Consider the following 16620-nt stretch of genomic DNA (forward strand, 5'->3'; position numbering starts at 1 on the left):
CTGAATATTCCCTTAATCCCACCAGATATGGGATCATACACCTACAATCCTAGCATCTCAGGAGGCTGATGGAGACATATCACAAATTCAAGACCAGCCAGAGCTACATAGTTAGGCCTTATCTAGGAAAAAAAAATGGAAAAGAAAAGAAAAGATTTTGCTGATTCTTCAGAATATTGTTTTAATCTAATTACATCTGCACTGCAGCAACAGGCCATGAGCTATAAAATGTAAAAGCTGAGGTTTTGGCTTGTCTTACCCATGTACCCATGATCCCACAATGTCAGGGATTGACTATCACTGCCACTGTGACCAGGGAGCACCCTCAGCTTAGAGCAGAGAAGAGAAGATTTCTCAGCTTCTGCCTCTGCTCTCTGTGTTGATCTGTGAGTAAGGACTAAAAACAAGCTAGAAATGAATGTCGTACTGGGTCATCTCGTGCTTTCATGCTTCAGCCTCTGCAGGTCTAAGCTCCAGTTTTCCCAGTGAGGCCGGGACTCCAGGCCTGCACTCTATTTGATGACTGCTTTCTGTCACGTCTTTAACATCTAAAATGCCCCAAAAGATGCAACTTGGCAGTTAAAATAACCCTGGTTGGGACTGGAGAGATGGCTCAGTGTTTAAGAGCCCTTGCTCTTGTAGAGGACTGGGGTTTAGTTCCCAGCAGGCGCACAGTGACTCATAACCCTCTGTAACTCCAGTTCCATGCACTAATGTGCTCTTCTGGCTGCTAAGGTCAACATGCAACCATTCACACATACATACATATAAACATTCATACACATAAAATAAAACTTTAAAAAAGCCAGTAATAACATGTCTATAAACTATTTAGTGATCATTTCAATTGTGTTTCCATGATGATGTGCCAAGCACTGTGTTTGTATGTGAAAGAGAGGGAGACAGAAACAGACAGAGACCAAGAGAAAGGCCGGGGAGGCAAACAGGAAGAGGGAAGAAGGAGGGAGAGGACATGACATGTTTAAACCCCTTGATTGTGCAGCTGGGTTTCTTCTAAAGATTTGTTTTGTTTTTAATTATGTATGCATGTGTATGTCTGTGTGTCTGTGTGTGGGTATGTGCACATGAGTGCAGTACCTGGGGAGTGCAAAAGAGCCCGATTCCCTGGAGCTGGAATTACAAGTGGTTGTGGGCTGCCTGACGTGGGTGCTGGGAACTGAACTTAAGTTCTCTACAGCAGCAGTGCAAGCTCTGAATTACTCAGCCAGCCCTCCAACCCCCTGACTATGTAGTGTCTAAATAGCCAAGTGAGAGAGAAATACCCATGATGCCTTCCCACAAAATTCTGGTGGAAACATCACTTTTATGTCAATTTCTCTTGTTTGTTTGTCTTTTGTTTCTTTGGTTTGTTTTGGTTTGGTTTTGGTTTGGTTTGGTTTTTGAGACAAAGTTTATCTGTGTAACTCTGGCTGTCATGGAACTAGGTTTGTAGACCAAATGGCCTGGAACTCACAGAAATCCACCTGCCTCTGCCTCCTGAGTGCTGGGATTAAAGGCTCTGTTTATGTTGATTTCTTAAGGAGCCAAATGAAAGTATATAATATGACATTTGTTAACAGTTTCTTAAATCCTAAATACATGAGACCATTTCAAAGATTGGGTCCCCACAAGCTGTGGTGGCTGGACCATGCTTAGAGTCTTTCTAATCTCCCCAGAGTTCTGAAATACGAAAGCAAACTCCCTTTTCCTTTATCTAGTTACAGATCAGAAGTTAAAGCAAGGCAAGATGTGAAGCCAGACATCCGGCAGCCTCCCTTCACAGACTACAGGCAACCCCCGCTGGACTACAGGCAACCCCCAGGAGGGGACTACCCGCAGCCCCCACCCTTGGACTACCGGCAGCACTCCCCAGACACCAGGCAGTACCCCCTGTCAGACTACAGGCAGCCACAGGTACCTCTGCTGGAGACCACAGGGTCCTCAGTAAGACTTCCTCATGTGCGAGTCATGCTGTAGAAGAGATGCAGAAAGGACACCCTGCTGGAGCAGACGGCCAGGGCTCTGTTCTTAGTGTCGGTATGGGGTAACAAGTGCATCTCCAAAACTTCAGTGCATAAATAAATCTATTCCAGAATAAACAGGACATTCATCCATAATCAATCAGGAGTGAGTAGGTAGTCACAGATAAACTAATCCTTGGTGATAATTAGCCAGCTAACTCCAAGAACATAGCTTTGTCAACAGCTTTTGTTTGTAAGCTCCTGCTAAACCCCAAAATGCTACTAATGCAGAAAATTTTACATATTCCAGCCATCGGTGTCTTTGAGAGTCATAGTTTCTAAATGGCCTCCTACCTCCCACTCTGTGGTAAAGAGCCAAGCTAAGCATACACTGCAGTGGCCAAAGTCCCTGTGTGCACAAAAAAGGGTTTGGCTGGCATTGGACATTCCTCCTGAGACTTCCTTGACCACTCAGAGCTTCCAGTTCCTCAAGGGTGTCTCTTTCCAATAGGCCATGGTAAATGCTCAGCCTCTGTGCAAGGTAACAAGAGCAGAGCTCAATGTCTGGTAAACATTCATCACTTGGTAATGAGATACCAAGATAGAAACTAAGTACAACTTCCATTCTATCCAATTATATTGTGTCCCATTATTAAATTAAGGAACAACTTTATCCCCACAGAGTTTAAGAATGGTGATGGTCAGGAAGTCTTGGACATGCTACATTTTAGGGGAAAGAAAAACTTATTTTTTTATCCTCTGAGTTGATGGTCAGTTGCCTGTATAACTGAAAGATGCAGTCAGAATACATTCAAGTTCACTTTTCAGCTCATAAAACTGTAGTTTACACTCACAGAGAGACATCACTGTTGGACAGACTTATTTATGTTGCTAACAATAATGAATGAGAAAATTTAGAAGAGGTGATGTCATGCAATAGGTGCAAGTTGATCAAGAAAGCCAACCCAAGCTGTGCTGTTTGCTTTAACAGAGTCCTCTGTTCTCACCTACTTGAGCCTTTGGAGCTGGGTCTTGTAAAAGCAGATGGTGTCTTTTAACAACATGTTATTTGAACACATTAACTACGAGAGAGAGAGGGAACAAGGAAATTGATCATTGAAGTCCCTCTAATGCTAAACAATTCCATCTTCCATTTTTCCCCACTCCCAAAGGATTTTGATTATTTCACTGTGGATATGGAGAAAGGAGCCAAAGGATTTGGATTCAGCATTCGTGGAGGAAGGGAATACAAAATGGATCTGTACGTGTTGAGATTGGCAGAGGATGGGCCAGCCATAAGGAACGGCAGAATGAGGGTAAGATGCCTCACATTACAGAGCTCCTTGACCCTCATGAGAACCCCACTGTGGCATCAGGAGGGTGTTGAGGCATGCTCTCAAACAAGCAGGTTTTACCCTTTCTGTTTTATAACCTTACTTTTAAAGATTTGGTCAAACACAAAGAATTAGAGCATTAAGCCCCGTATGGTGGTGCATCCCTATAATGCCAGCACTGGGGAGGTTGAGGCAGGAGGATGACAATCAAGACTGTAGTAACTTTGTGGCCATCCTGGGAAAAATAGTATGACTCACACTCTCAAAAACCAAAACAGATAAAAGACTACAGTGTCTCCTGTTTTTCTGTTTATAAATGTCTACAGATTGATAAACCTCAACATACTGGTATTTTCTCATGAGGAAATGAAAGGAAGAGGGGAGAGGAAAGAAATTTAAGAAATAATTTGAAATAGAGACAAGCTCTATTATTCTTCTATAGTTCAGTGATTCTATTTCCATTGAGGTTGAATCTTTCAAAATTTATTTTCCCTTTCATGTTCCTCCCCTCCACACACATTAATCAAATGGCCTTGTCTCTCTGGGAATGTCTCCTTCGTATTGACTGGCCTTTGGACTTGGATATTGGGCAGTCAGGCACAGTAGGAGAAAGGGGATTCAGCTTCTAGCACATAGGTTGTTCTTAAAAACTGGAGCAGTTAGGTGCTTCGGTTTGAGTGCACATGAGGAGGGATTTTTAAAGTAACAGTCATACTCAGGTGATGATTGATGGAATAACTCATTCTGCATCAACAGGTTCAAAACAACATAACTTTAGATATATTCCTGTCCTGTCTCAAACAGCACCAGCAACTACATAACTAAGTTTAATTCTTCTTGTACATCTAGAACTCAACCTTGTCCTCTTTCCTTGCCTTTTAAGTTCATAGAGAAAGGGAGAGGGAAGTTGTGACTTGGAGGTTCTAAAATCTGGGGTCCTTGCACTAAGCCTTGCCACCCAGTTCTTGGGAAGTGCACTTGTTCTTCACGCCACCACAGCTATTGTCTATCATTCTGTTTCCAAAATCAAGGCATCATCTACTACAAAATTAAGAAGAATGAAAATCTTGTTTTCCTCCATCCTCTACAATTATCTGATAGCTGGAAGGTTGTAGGGGTGGAATTTTACCCCAGACAAGAGTGACTCCAGATATAGACAGTCCCTGCCTGATCCAACACTGCCCTATGCTTCTCTCTCTGAGGAATCAGCAGGAAAGGTCTTCACATGGCTTCTTGCCTCTATAGTTTCCCTCCAAACCAGAATGGCACATTCTTTTTATAGAATTATGTTTGTTGATTTATTTATGGTGGAGGCATGCTCATACCACAGAATGCACTTGGGGGTCAAAGGACAGTGTGGGGGAATTGGCTGTCTCCTTCCAAAATGTGTGGTATGAGGGTTGAACTCGGGTGCTCAGTAAGTACCCTGACCTACCGAGCCACCTGCCCAGGCCAGAATTGTACTGCAAAGTCAGCTCAAGAGTGATTAAATAAAATAAAGTTAATCCTTCCAGTGCAAGTAAAGTCGGCATAATACAGAGATCATGGGAGAAATGACCAGAGCCTAGTGAGATAAGGAACAAATCCCTAGCCTGCTACCATCCGTGACTTTAGAGGTTGCCATATTTTAAACCAGTTCCAGTGGCTCCCTGCTGAGTAGGTACAGGACTTCCAAGTCGCAGAAGCCTAGATAGATAGAGAGCAAAGTTTTTATAGAGCCCCAGCCCGAGCAATGGTTCTCAGCACAGCCACAGCAATGGTTCTCGGCACAGCTGAAGCAGTTAGTCTCGGGATTTGCCAGTGTTTTGTAGTTACAGGGCACACAGTTGCACTTGATCAGAGCATGCACATCCTAATTCACAGACACATTTAAATGACTTCATCCAGGACCACGATCCATCAATAGTTGTGTGACTTATGGCTTGACTATTTTAAGCTAATGCACTAACTGGATAATACTTAGGTTATTGGTTAGGAAAATCTGTAACAAAGTTACTCAAGGACTTGTTCTCAGTTTATTACAAGTTTCTACCTTGATATTATTAGTATTCAGGTACATATGAAGCTTAAATATCTGTGCTAATAAGGTTTTACAAGGTCTTGTCAACCTTACATGTATTATGACTTGGTTTTTAAATTTTCAAGATTCCTGAGACAGCTAGGTGATCTAGACATTCATGAGCTATCACTAAAAAATAGCTCAAAAATAGAAGCCAGTATGAAGTTCCTCCCAGCCTCTGAACTACTACAACACATTTTCTCCCTATTAACATGATTCTGTCACCTCCAATTTCAATGTATGACCTCTCTATGCACACACACATGCATGTACATGTACACACACACACTTGATCAAATTTGCTTGGTAGATACTATGTTCATCATCAAGAACATCAAAAAGAAAATCTGGAGGTAACAGTCTAATAGAAGCTTAGATTTAGTCTGCCACAGTAAAATTGTTGAAATCCAGATTACTACCAAAGGGCTTGGTGCTTCTGTAACATGAACTAGTCTCTGTGCCCATAGATTTATGACATGGATACTGTGGATTTTAGACACTTTGTATTGCACCAGATTTGAGCCTCTGCATTTGAGACTTCCTTTCCTGGTCATTTGTGTTAGTCTGGTTGTAGGAAAATGATAATACAGAATTTAGGTAGGGACAAAGAGAAACCCAGGCGAAGTGTTAACACAAAAGAAGGGCACCATTCTACTGAGGATTCTGGGACACTTTAGTTTCCATCTTTTATTTTAAGCTTGTCTCTAGGCATCCAAGTTTTATCAAGACAAATAACAACCATCTTCATAGAACAGGTGAGGAAAAGCAGGTAGACCACACCAGTTCTTTCTGGCTTCCTGCAGCTGTGAGGATTAGTTTGGCAGAGAAATTTAGCAAATTAGACCATTAGAGAAATTAGTTCCAACAAAGTTAACAGGGATAAAATCTTCATAACTAATGAATAAGTCTCTGGGACAAAGTTCTTAGAAATATAACCTCATTAAAAACTGAAACTAAGTAGAAAACTCAGGCGAAGAAAAACGAGCATACAGAATAGCTTTCTGGTGAAGCTCAATGTTGCAGAGAGCGTGAGAAATCCAGAGACAAATGTGAGGCATTTGGAGGAGAGAATAATAGTTTTGAGTGCTTAATAAAAGTCCGGCAGATAAAACGTAAGAGAATCTAAGAGGAGAACAAAATGGTTCTCTAAAGGTAGACCAGCATGAAGGGTGTAAGAGAATCTAAGAGGAGAACAAAATGGTTCTCTAAAGGTAGACCAGCATGAAGGGTGTAAGAGAATCTAAGAGGAGAACAAAATGGTTCTCTAAAGGTAGACCAGCATGAAGGGTGTAAGAGAATCTAAGAGGAAAAAAATGGTTCTAAAGTAGACCAGCATGAAGGGTGTAAGAGAATCTAAGAGGAGAACAAAATGGTTCTCTAAAGGTAGACCAGCATGAAGGGTGGGGGCCTGCTAAAGTGTGTGCTTAGCATCCCCAAACACAGAGGAAGAAGGCAAAAATGCTTTCTGCTCCCATGAAAGTGTAATACATTCCTCATCTCTGTGAAATTTATGAAGAACGTCATTTATTCTCTATTGGTAGCTGAGTGGCCTTTGCATGTGCCCAACAATGCCTGGGCTAGTGGTTCCCTGTGGAGCATGCCTGCAATGGGCTTCAGATGGCCCAAAACCTTAGCTAGCCAAGCAGTGTACAAGAAGGACACACCTTACCCATCTTTTGTGTTATCTTAATGAAAAGCATAACTGACTGATTTAAACTTCTTTTGCATTTGTCAGTTTTATTCCTGGTCCAGACACATCTAACTTGAAATTACAGAATAAGTATTTAAATGATGTATATTCTATTTTATAATTTGTTACTATTAAACACAGAACTACTTGTAAGACTGTTTCTAACATATGTGACAGAAATAAATACTAATGATACTTCAAACACCCATGAGCTTTTATCCCAGCTTTAAAAAAGGGGAGGGGGAACATTATCAACCTCTCATGTCTCCATTCCCTCCTACCTTTCCACCCTAGAGAGAAAGAGCCCCCGCCCTAAATAAAGAAGTACTTGATGTTCTGACTGCTGTTCCCACAAATGCTGATTTCATTTTGCACACTTGGTGAACTTTGTACAAATGACTCACAATGTGCATGCTCTTCCCTGTGGTTCCTTTTTTATAACTTACTTTCATGAGATTCATCCATGTTGGTGGATTTATTTTCACTGCTGAGTTTTCCATTTGGGTCGATATCCTACAGTCTGTGTACCTGTCTATATTCCTGTTCTATGGGCATTTGGAATTTCCCCTGCCGATGGATCTTAGGTTGTAACTAGTACAATCCTTGAACACCCTCCAGTTCCATGCATGTAAGACTTTCTCTAGACTAGTGTATTACTAGACAGATACATATTTACTCAGCTAGGAGCACAAAAACAATATCTGAGGTTACCATGCAAAGTTATACACATACCAACAATGTTGATAAGTAGTCATTCTTACAGAACTTGTGTTTCTGTCTTCTGAACTCTCACTCTGATAAAAGGAAATGACGTATCATCTGGGCATGAGTTTGCACGTCAGTGTGTGCATGCCTTCAGGTGCATGTCCACCTGTGTGGGTGCGCAGGTGCAGGCTAGCGGTCCACATCATTTGCCTTCCTGCATTCCTTCCTGCCTAGTCTCCTTTCTGTTTTTAAATTGTTCAGTACATTTATTATTTTTAAGAAAAGCATGTAGCACAGTGCACATGTGGGGGCAGAAGGCAGCCTGTAGAAATCTCTTCTCTCCTTTCACCACATGTGTCCTGAGGCTTAAGCCCAAGTGGTCAGGTTTGGTGGCAATCACTTTGGCCCTCTGAGCTTTCTCACAGGCCCACTGCACATCACTATCTTTTTCTTAGGAGGCAGGTTCTCTGTACTGATTGAGCAAGACTCGCTGGCCAATGAATGTGAAGGAATTTGTATGCCTTCATTCCACAGGATGTTCATCATTTTTTCCTATGGTTATTAGATCTGGGCATCCCCTCTTGAAAAATGTGTCTTTTCTTCACATACTGTTGAATATTTGTCCCTACATAGTGTGATATAAGTGTGTGTGTGTGTGTGTGTGTGTGTGTGTGTGTGTCTGTGTCTGTGTCTGTGTGTATCTGTGTGTGTCTGTGTGATGGATGTGTGTGCACCTGTGTGGATGAAGGTGCATGCATGCAGAGCCCAGAGAAGGACACTGAGTATCTCACTGACTCTGGCACTTGCTGAACTTTTTGGCTAAGATGGCTGGCCGGCTGCCCCAGCAACTCTCCCACCTCTGCACACACACACACACACACACACACACACACACACACACACACACCAGTGCTCGGGTACAGGAAGTGCAGCTACACCGAGCTTTTTACATGTGGGGAGAGGCTAGAAATCTGAATTCACATTCCCGTGCCTCCTCAGCAAAAGCTCTGGCCCACTCAGCCATCTCTCCAACCCTGTAACTCACTGTCGTAAACATCGACACCTGTGCTGGGAGACAGACATTCAGTTTTCATCCTTATGCATAACCTCATGCCACAGCATCGTTTTATGACTCTCTCTTCTCCCTGGTCTATAAGGACAACTTTATAATAAATAGAATAAATTCTATTTAATAAATATGTAATGCAATCGTCACTGTATTTTTAAAAACTCTTAGGAGCTCTAGAAGTTTCTTAAGACTTTCAAAATGAATTCTCAAGCAAGCATAAAGGAAAGAGTTAAGTTATGCTGACCTGTTTGTCTGCGTCAATGACAGCATGTTCATCTGTCAAGAAATGTTGAATTTCCCAGATGCACAACTCTACCTTCAGCAGGATTCTTTGGTTCTTGTTCAGAGTTTTCTTTCTAAGTTTCTCAAAGAACTAAAAAAACATTATATTAAGGAAGGAATAAAAGAAAGTGAGGCAGAGGTGCTATTTCAATGGCTATCTAAGCATTCTCCAGAATTTATTAATAAAACTCCATTTTATGCTTAATGTGGAAAGAAAGTGGGAAACTTGCATCCTTGTCTCATTGAACAGAATTAAAAGTTTTTACAGCCTTACTGCTTAGCAAGACACTGTCTCAAAAATTGAGAGCTGGGCATGTAATTCAGTGGTAGAGGGCTTCCCATGAAAAAGGCCCCAGGTTGGGGCCTCAGTACTGCAATTAACCAAGAGTCAAGTTGGTTGGCTACGTTATGTAGGTCTGTTTCTAAACCAGCACATCTGATCGTTCTGTCTACTCTCTTTCACCACCGGCACATTTCCCTGGCCGCTGAGTCAGTCTTCTGTGAGCTTCTCCTGGAGACAGCTCTTCCATGCCAGCTGGCCCGGGCTTCTGCCATCCCTACTGCCCGCACCTCCCATCTTGCCCTAGGAGTACTGGGGCAACAGAGGCCCTGTTGTCTGCATGTGACTTCTTTCCTGGGCTTTGGTGGGTGGAACATCAGTCATCAGGCCTGCTCAGCTAGCAACTTTATGTATCTCCCTGGTCTACAATTATTTTTAAGGCATTGATCAATTACATCGTTTAACAAAACAACTGAACTCTCTTACTATTTTGATAATCAACATTTAGATTTTCTTTGCAATAATCACATTTCCTGAAGACAAAGTTTGTTTGTTTTTATAAATCCTTTTAAGTCCTTTAGCTCTGTTCCCTCTTTGTTTCTTTGGCTTCCTGCCTGCAGAGGGAGTGCCTCTGATGCCTTCATTAGCATGGTGTTTGATGGGCTCTCACAGATCACCATCATCTGAGCTTCCTCAGGACAGCTTCCTTCTGCTGCTACTGATTTGCCAGGAAGGCTTGTTAGGAATAAGTGATGAATTCTAGTTACTTTTCCTATTTCCATAAAAGGTATCATGTGATTTTTTTTTCATTGGTGTGTTAATATGAAAGTCGAGTACAGGTTCATGCAGAGCACATATTTATGTCTCTCTTTGGACTATTATGTGTATCCTCTCAATCCTAGTTTTACAAGTCATGCCCAAGGTTTTCCCATCTTCCTTCAGCCTTGTCAGATGACTGACTCACATATTCACCCTCCTGCTCATTTGCTTTAATGTTTGGTATTTCCTTCCTTTCTTTTTTTTTTTTTTTTTTTTTTTTTTTTTTTGGTTTTTCGAGACAGGGTTTCTCTGCATAGCTTTGTGCCTTTCCTGGAGCTCACTTGGTAGCACAGGCTGGCCTCGAACTCACAGAGATCCGCCTGCCTCTGCCTCCCGAGTGCTGGGATTAAAGGCGTGCGCCACAACCGCCCGGCTTCTTTCTTTCTTTTTCTTTCTTTCTTTCTTTCTTTTTTTTTGTTTGTTTTTTTTTTTGTTTTTGTTTTTGATTTTTCGAGACAGGGTTTCTCTGTGTAGCTTTGCACCTTTCTTGGAACTTGCTTTGTAGACCAAACTGGCCTCGAACTCACAGAAATCTGCCTGCCTCTGCCTCCCAAGTGCTGGGATTAAAGGCGTGTGCCACCACCGCCCAGCTGGTATTTCCTTTCATCCCATCCATTTGCCTTGGCCAATGGCCTAATCCTGTAGCTCCTTCCTGCTCAGCAGTTTGATGTTCATATCAACATTGATTGAGGCTTTCCACTCAAGGCTATTTTGTTATAGGTATGTTCGTTATTTAAATTTCTGTGTTCTAGAATGCGTTCTGATTTCTAACATGACTTGTGCTCTGACTCATGCTCAAATTCTCAAGCTTTGTTTCCAATAATAATGTATAAATTTAAGGCTATAGTTCTGATATGAAATATAATCACTGTTTTACATTCTAAATATATTGTAATTTTCATTATGATTGATTGTCTCACTTAGTCATGATCACTTTTACTCATGCATTATTTAGAAGGTTTTTTTTAATGGGTGGGACTGTTCTGGTTAAATTTATATATTCCTTTTTAGCATAATTCCATTGTCTTCAGATAATGCATATTATTTCAGTCTCTCAAATCTGTTGCAACTCACTCTTTTGCCTAATGTGTTCACATTTTTGTATAAGACCCATGTATAAGTAAAGCCTAGCATGTCCTGGAGAGGATGAGGAAGTGTGGTGGCAAGTCCCCTGAGTGAAGCCTCAGTACTGCCCTGTTCAAACACTCTGCACTGGCACGTCTATCCATTATACTTATTAAATGCCAAGCTAAACTCTAAAAATATTTGTCCTGTAAAGTTTCCCTTGAGGAGTGGTTGACTTTTCCTTGGGTGTTTTGATGTCATGTCGTTTGGTACTAAGATACAGATTTCATTTTCTAGGTGAGTGAAATGTGTTATGTGATGAGCTCTTGTGTTCCTCATGCGCCTCACTGCTGGGACAAAATGCCTGGCAATAGCAGACTAGGAAAGGAAGGGTTTGTGTCGCCCACCATTTAAGGGCACAGTCTTTCGTGACAGGGCAAGTGTGGGTTGTTTTTGCTCTTTTGGGGTGGGGGGAGCAGCCACCCAGCTCCCAAATAAATCACACATGGAGGCTTATTCTTAATTATGAATACCCGGCCTTAGCTTGGCTTGTTTCTTGCCAGCTTTCCTTAATTTTAAATTATCCCTTCTACCTTTTGCCTCTGGGCCTTTTCCTTTTCTTATTTCTGTAATCTTACTTTCACTTTTACTCCATGGCTAGCTGTGTGGCTGGCCCTGATGTCCTTCCTCTCTCATTCTTTCTCTCTTCTCCCATATTTCTCCCTCTGTTTATTCTCTCTGCCTGCCAGCCCCGCCTTTTTCTCTCTCCTGCCTCACTATTGGCCACTCAGCTCTTTATTAGACCATCAGGTGTTTTACACAGGCACAGTAGCACAGCTTCACAGAGTTAAACAAATGCAACATAAACAAAAGTAACACACCTTAAAATAATACTCCACAAGAGGGAAGTAAGCAAGCAGTGGTAGCAGGAGGTATGGCCAACTTGCAGGTCAGTCAGGAAGCAGAGAAAGACGCATGCTGCTCACTTTCTCCTTTATCCAGCCCTGGATCCCAGCCCAGAGAATGGTGCCACCCACATTCAGGGTGAGTCTTTTACCTCAATTAACCCAATCTAGAAACTCCCTCATAAACATGCCAATTTGTTTCTTTTATCATCTAAATGCCACCAAGTTGACAGTCAAGATTGTCACACCTGCCATCTCCTACCTATTTGTTTTGTTTTGTTTTAAAGTATGTTTTGACTCATATAAGAAGCTAGTTTTCTTTAGATCATCTCTTTTATGTTTTCAGCTTTTCTATGACTTTATATTTGATATGCTTATCTAAAAGTCTAAGTTTTTATTTTTAAATAATGTTTCCCCAAGTTCACAATAGTCAGTGTGTACAAATTTCTGTGCTAATACAATTTATTTAATCCTGTCACTTCATTTTGTCCCTTTGCTATTGGTCTTCCTTTATCACAGTCTTTGAAATTTTCTTTTATTGCCTTCCTTTGGGCAGTCATCTGGAGTCCCAGCTCACATTCATGTCTCCTGTTAGACTTCCCACTTTGTCCCTAAGTGTGATATCTATCATTGTTACCAAGCCATGGAAACTCTAGTTCTGGGAACAGGCAGGTGTTTCCTCCTTGCTCAGATCTGTTCTGAAAACTCAAAGACTTACAGAAGGAAGCCGGCATTGCCCCCAAGCCAACAGTGGCCCAGGTGTGTGCTTGCCTTCCAGGGTCCTGTCTTTCACTTGTTTTGGCATCAGAGGACTCTGCTATTCAGCACTAGTGAGGTGACTCAGGGTTTCCAGGTTGCTAGAAACAAAAGTTAGAGCAGCATTTACTTTTAACAACCTTCCAATTGGCCCACACCCACCTAGGATGCCACACAGAAGCCCTGAAGACCGTCCCCATGTGAAGCCGTGCTCATTCCGTTATACCCTCCTCTCCTTCCTCTGCACCTCCAGTCCCCAGCTGTGCGGCTCCTGCCCACAAAGCCCCTGATGCATCTTTGCCACATCTGTGCCTGAGAACTCTGCAGCACAGAGGGTTCCCACACGGCAGGTCCTGGAAGAGCGGCACCTCTGCTGCGTTCTTCCTCCGACGCTGGGACCACAGTTCAGAGAGGGCGGCGAGGGCAGCTGTAGATTCACATGCCAGCAGCAGCCCTGCAGGGTGTGTGTGAGTGAAGAGTAGAGAGCCTTTAAACTAGGGCCAACTATTGATGGGTAGGAGCCCCAGCTTCTTTATGCTAAGCCTTTGATTTTTCAAGCCAAAAGCTGTGTTGTGTTTTGTTTTGTTTTTAAGAATTAACTAGACTTAAGATTGTTTCATTTTAAAAACCACACAGGTCAAACAAAAGAAGTATATAAGCAACGTGAGACTTGCAATCGCCTTGTATTTGTCATTTGCTGTAAACAAATGCCAGGGCAAGGAGAACACAAGACAGCTATGAAAGGGGATAGAGTAGCTTCTGCGGGAACACGGTGTGGGCTCTGGCCCCTTTCAAGGCCCTTATTTACTTTCAGAACAATACACTAATTCAGGAAAGCTGGAAGAGTTTCATAAATGCATCTACAGAGAAAAATATGTATAAATGTGGATCATATGTCTCACTGGTGTATGTGGAATTTCAAAGATAGTGGCTTTCACATGTAGATACTCCAGTGGCCTGAATTACTTAGCATTTGTCAAGCCCTGTGTATCTAGGAGAATCAGCTTTGAGAGAGGGGACATTTAGTAGCAAACAGATTCCTAGAGACTACTCAGAGGAATTCTCTCCAGCCTTCTCCAGCATCCAGGTTGTATGTCGAGGACATAGACATGCAGGCCCACCTAGCTGAAGGATTTACCTAAACTGGGAGAGAAGCCATCTTCAATAGCTTGGCACACCACCTTGAAATAACATGCCTTTAGGTTCGATGGTAAGACTGACTGCCCCTGGCAGCAAGAGACTCACACACATAGAGTCTTCCAGTGGGTAGACTTGGGTAGAAACAGTGAGATAAAGGCTGAGGCTATAGTTCAGCAAAGTACTGCCTGGTTTGTATAAGGTTCTAATTGCAATCTCTAACACAGACACAGACACAGACACAGACACACACACACACACACACACACACACACACACACACACACTCACACACACACACAGCCTTGGACATGCTACCACCCTGTCAAGGCTCACAGCCACAATAACCTCGATCCCATGCCTTCCTCTGGACAGCCTCCAGGGTTCATAAACACTGAAAGGGAGCCTGAGAGACCAGAAGAATGTGTCCTGTCCGGCAGGATGAGTCATGACAACATTAGCAATTAGTGAAATGGTAGTGTCCTGGTATCCTGCAATTCTTCAAGTCTATTTTCCTTTTTCTCCCTATTCTCTCTTTCTTCCTGATATAATTCCATTAAACTCCCCATTTCTCTAAGCAGAGGTACAGAAAGTGTTTTTAAGTAAGTGTACATGTCAAGAGGCTCTAAGCTTCCAAATGTAAATTGACTGGGATTTACATCTACACCTACTCCATTCACTGGTTCCTTTTTCAAGCACTGTGCTGATCCACCTGCCCACTGTTCACAACCCTTCAGTGGCACCCCACTTATTTCAGGGTAAATATCAGTCCTGACAAGATTGCCTGGCCCTCCCTCTGGCCCGTGGCCTTCCTACGGCCTCTGACACTGGACGGCAGCACCCCGTGGGCTCTGGGGAAGTGTTCTATCGAACACTCCTTCTCCTCCCCTCACTTGGTGAACTTCTTATCCGGTCAGATCCACTGTCCTTGGCTCTCGCTGCTCACCCAGACACATCTTCATAGCATTTGTCTCAGACCTCATTTCACACTTTGTATGCGATTATGTAGGAAAGCAGCCCCTGCAGTGTGCAGGCCTCAGGACAGCAGAAGCCATGCTGCTCTGGGCGTGTGTCCTGTACCCCAGTGCCCAACACTACATATGGAGGTGCTCATACATACCAAGTAGTGCGTGAACAGGAGCCTTCAAAGTGCAAACACTCGGGTTCCTTTCCCCTGAAGTTAATGAGCTGTGCTTACTAAGTGCAAGGACACAGAGGCTGATAAACCAGACAGACGCCATCTCTCATCAGTGATGTACGAACATAGCATACGTTCAGCTAACTCATAGTCGCTTCTTACTGTTTTAAAATAATATGCCCTAAGGTAAACACATTGCCGTTGGGGATATATGTATTTATTACAAGTTATGCAGTGTCTGTGAAGTAGTATTTGTAAAACTCTATTGTGCTTTCAAAAAATCTCTTTAATCTTAAGCTTTGAGACATTTCACGACCTGTTTTCTTCTTGTGTAAGCTACCTGTCACCAAGTATGGCTGACAGAGCAAGAAAGAAACAAAGTAAGGTCAAGTCAGAAATAACAAAAAACTTCAAAAGTGGGCTTTGCAAACCATGAGAGAACAAAGATCCCACGACACCTGTGCCGGAGCCCATTGGGAAAGACGCCAGTGCAGTGGGGCTGATGGGAAAACCAGAACTGAGCAGGTCTGCACTCTGCATGGCTAAGCTGCTCCAGGTCAGTGCAGGTGGGTGAGCTGAGGTTGATGAAGCTAAAGCCTGAGTGGAGAGTTAGGAATAAAGCAGCCTAGCTGGAAAAATACCGAAACTGATGGGATCATGCAGGGTTTCATCACCTGGGGGTGCTGGAACTCAGTAAGCCCAGCGAGGTCGTCTCTAAGGCCTGTGACCTCTTCCTGTCATCATAGCCCCTTCCTCCTGATGCCCAGGTGGCCCTCAGCCCCTGCCTGGATTATACTCTGGAGAGTCTGCAAATGAGGGATTTCTCCTTTATCATCTGGGCTCTGCTCGTGCGTTTTATGAAGGAAAGGAGAAAGTTCTGGCAGATGAATCCATTCCCCTTTCCTTTTCAGTGTGTGACCTGTGAACATTGTGTGCTAAATGAGTTGCCTGAGTTCCTTTGAGGAATGGGGGTTGATTAGAGAAGGCAGCTGGCTGGGCATCACGCTGCATTCTTGCTTTTTCAGCCTCATTATCCACACAAGGAGGGCTCCACTTCTCTGCTGCTTCTTCTGTTGGGTGCCCAACCATGAGCCATTTCAAAAGCAGCTTCCCATGGGGGCTAGCAAAAGGTTTGGTAAGGAATCAAAGGGTTAGCATTAGGACTGCATCTTGGTGTGGAAAGACAGAGAGGAAATTGAATAAATTAGAAGTGAGGAGAGTCTTTGCATTTTAATTATACCTGGGGTTAGGAGGGTATGCGCACAGAAAAGAGTGGAAAGTTTACAAGGCTGTGCTGAGAACACATTTACTTCCCTCTTCAGTGAGAAGAGACTTGTGGGTGTAGTTCCTCTTTTATGCCAGCCATCATCTCTACCTGAGAGTAAATTAAAATTGTCCCTGTTTCTGTCCCCAGGGCAGT

At 42.9% G+C, this 16620-nt stretch overlaps 1 protein-coding gene across 12 annotated transcripts in view; it reads left to right on the top strand.

Moving 5' to 3' along the window:
* The window catches only part of Magi2 (membrane associated guanylate kinase, WW and PDZ domain containing 2), a 1425274-nt gene that overhangs the window by 1325886 nt on the left and 82768 nt on the right, over positions 1 to 16620 (top strand). For all 12 annotated transcript variants that reach the window (XM_037204343.1, XM_037204339.1, XM_037204334.1 and 9 more), the window contains 2 exons: positions 1719 to 1914; positions 3134 to 3277. In XM_037204343.1, coding sequence (XP_037060238.1) covers positions 1719 to 1914; positions 3134 to 3277 — 340 coding nt within the window. The remainder of the gene's footprint in view (positions 1 to 1718; positions 1915 to 3133; positions 3278 to 16620) is intronic.

Source organism: Peromyscus leucopus, chromosome 3 (genome assembly GCF_004664715.2).
Source record: "Peromyscus leucopus breed LL Stock chromosome 3, UCI_PerLeu_2.1, whole genome shotgun sequence".
Taxonomy (NCBI): Eukaryota; Metazoa; Chordata; class Mammalia; order Rodentia; family Cricetidae; genus Peromyscus; species Peromyscus leucopus.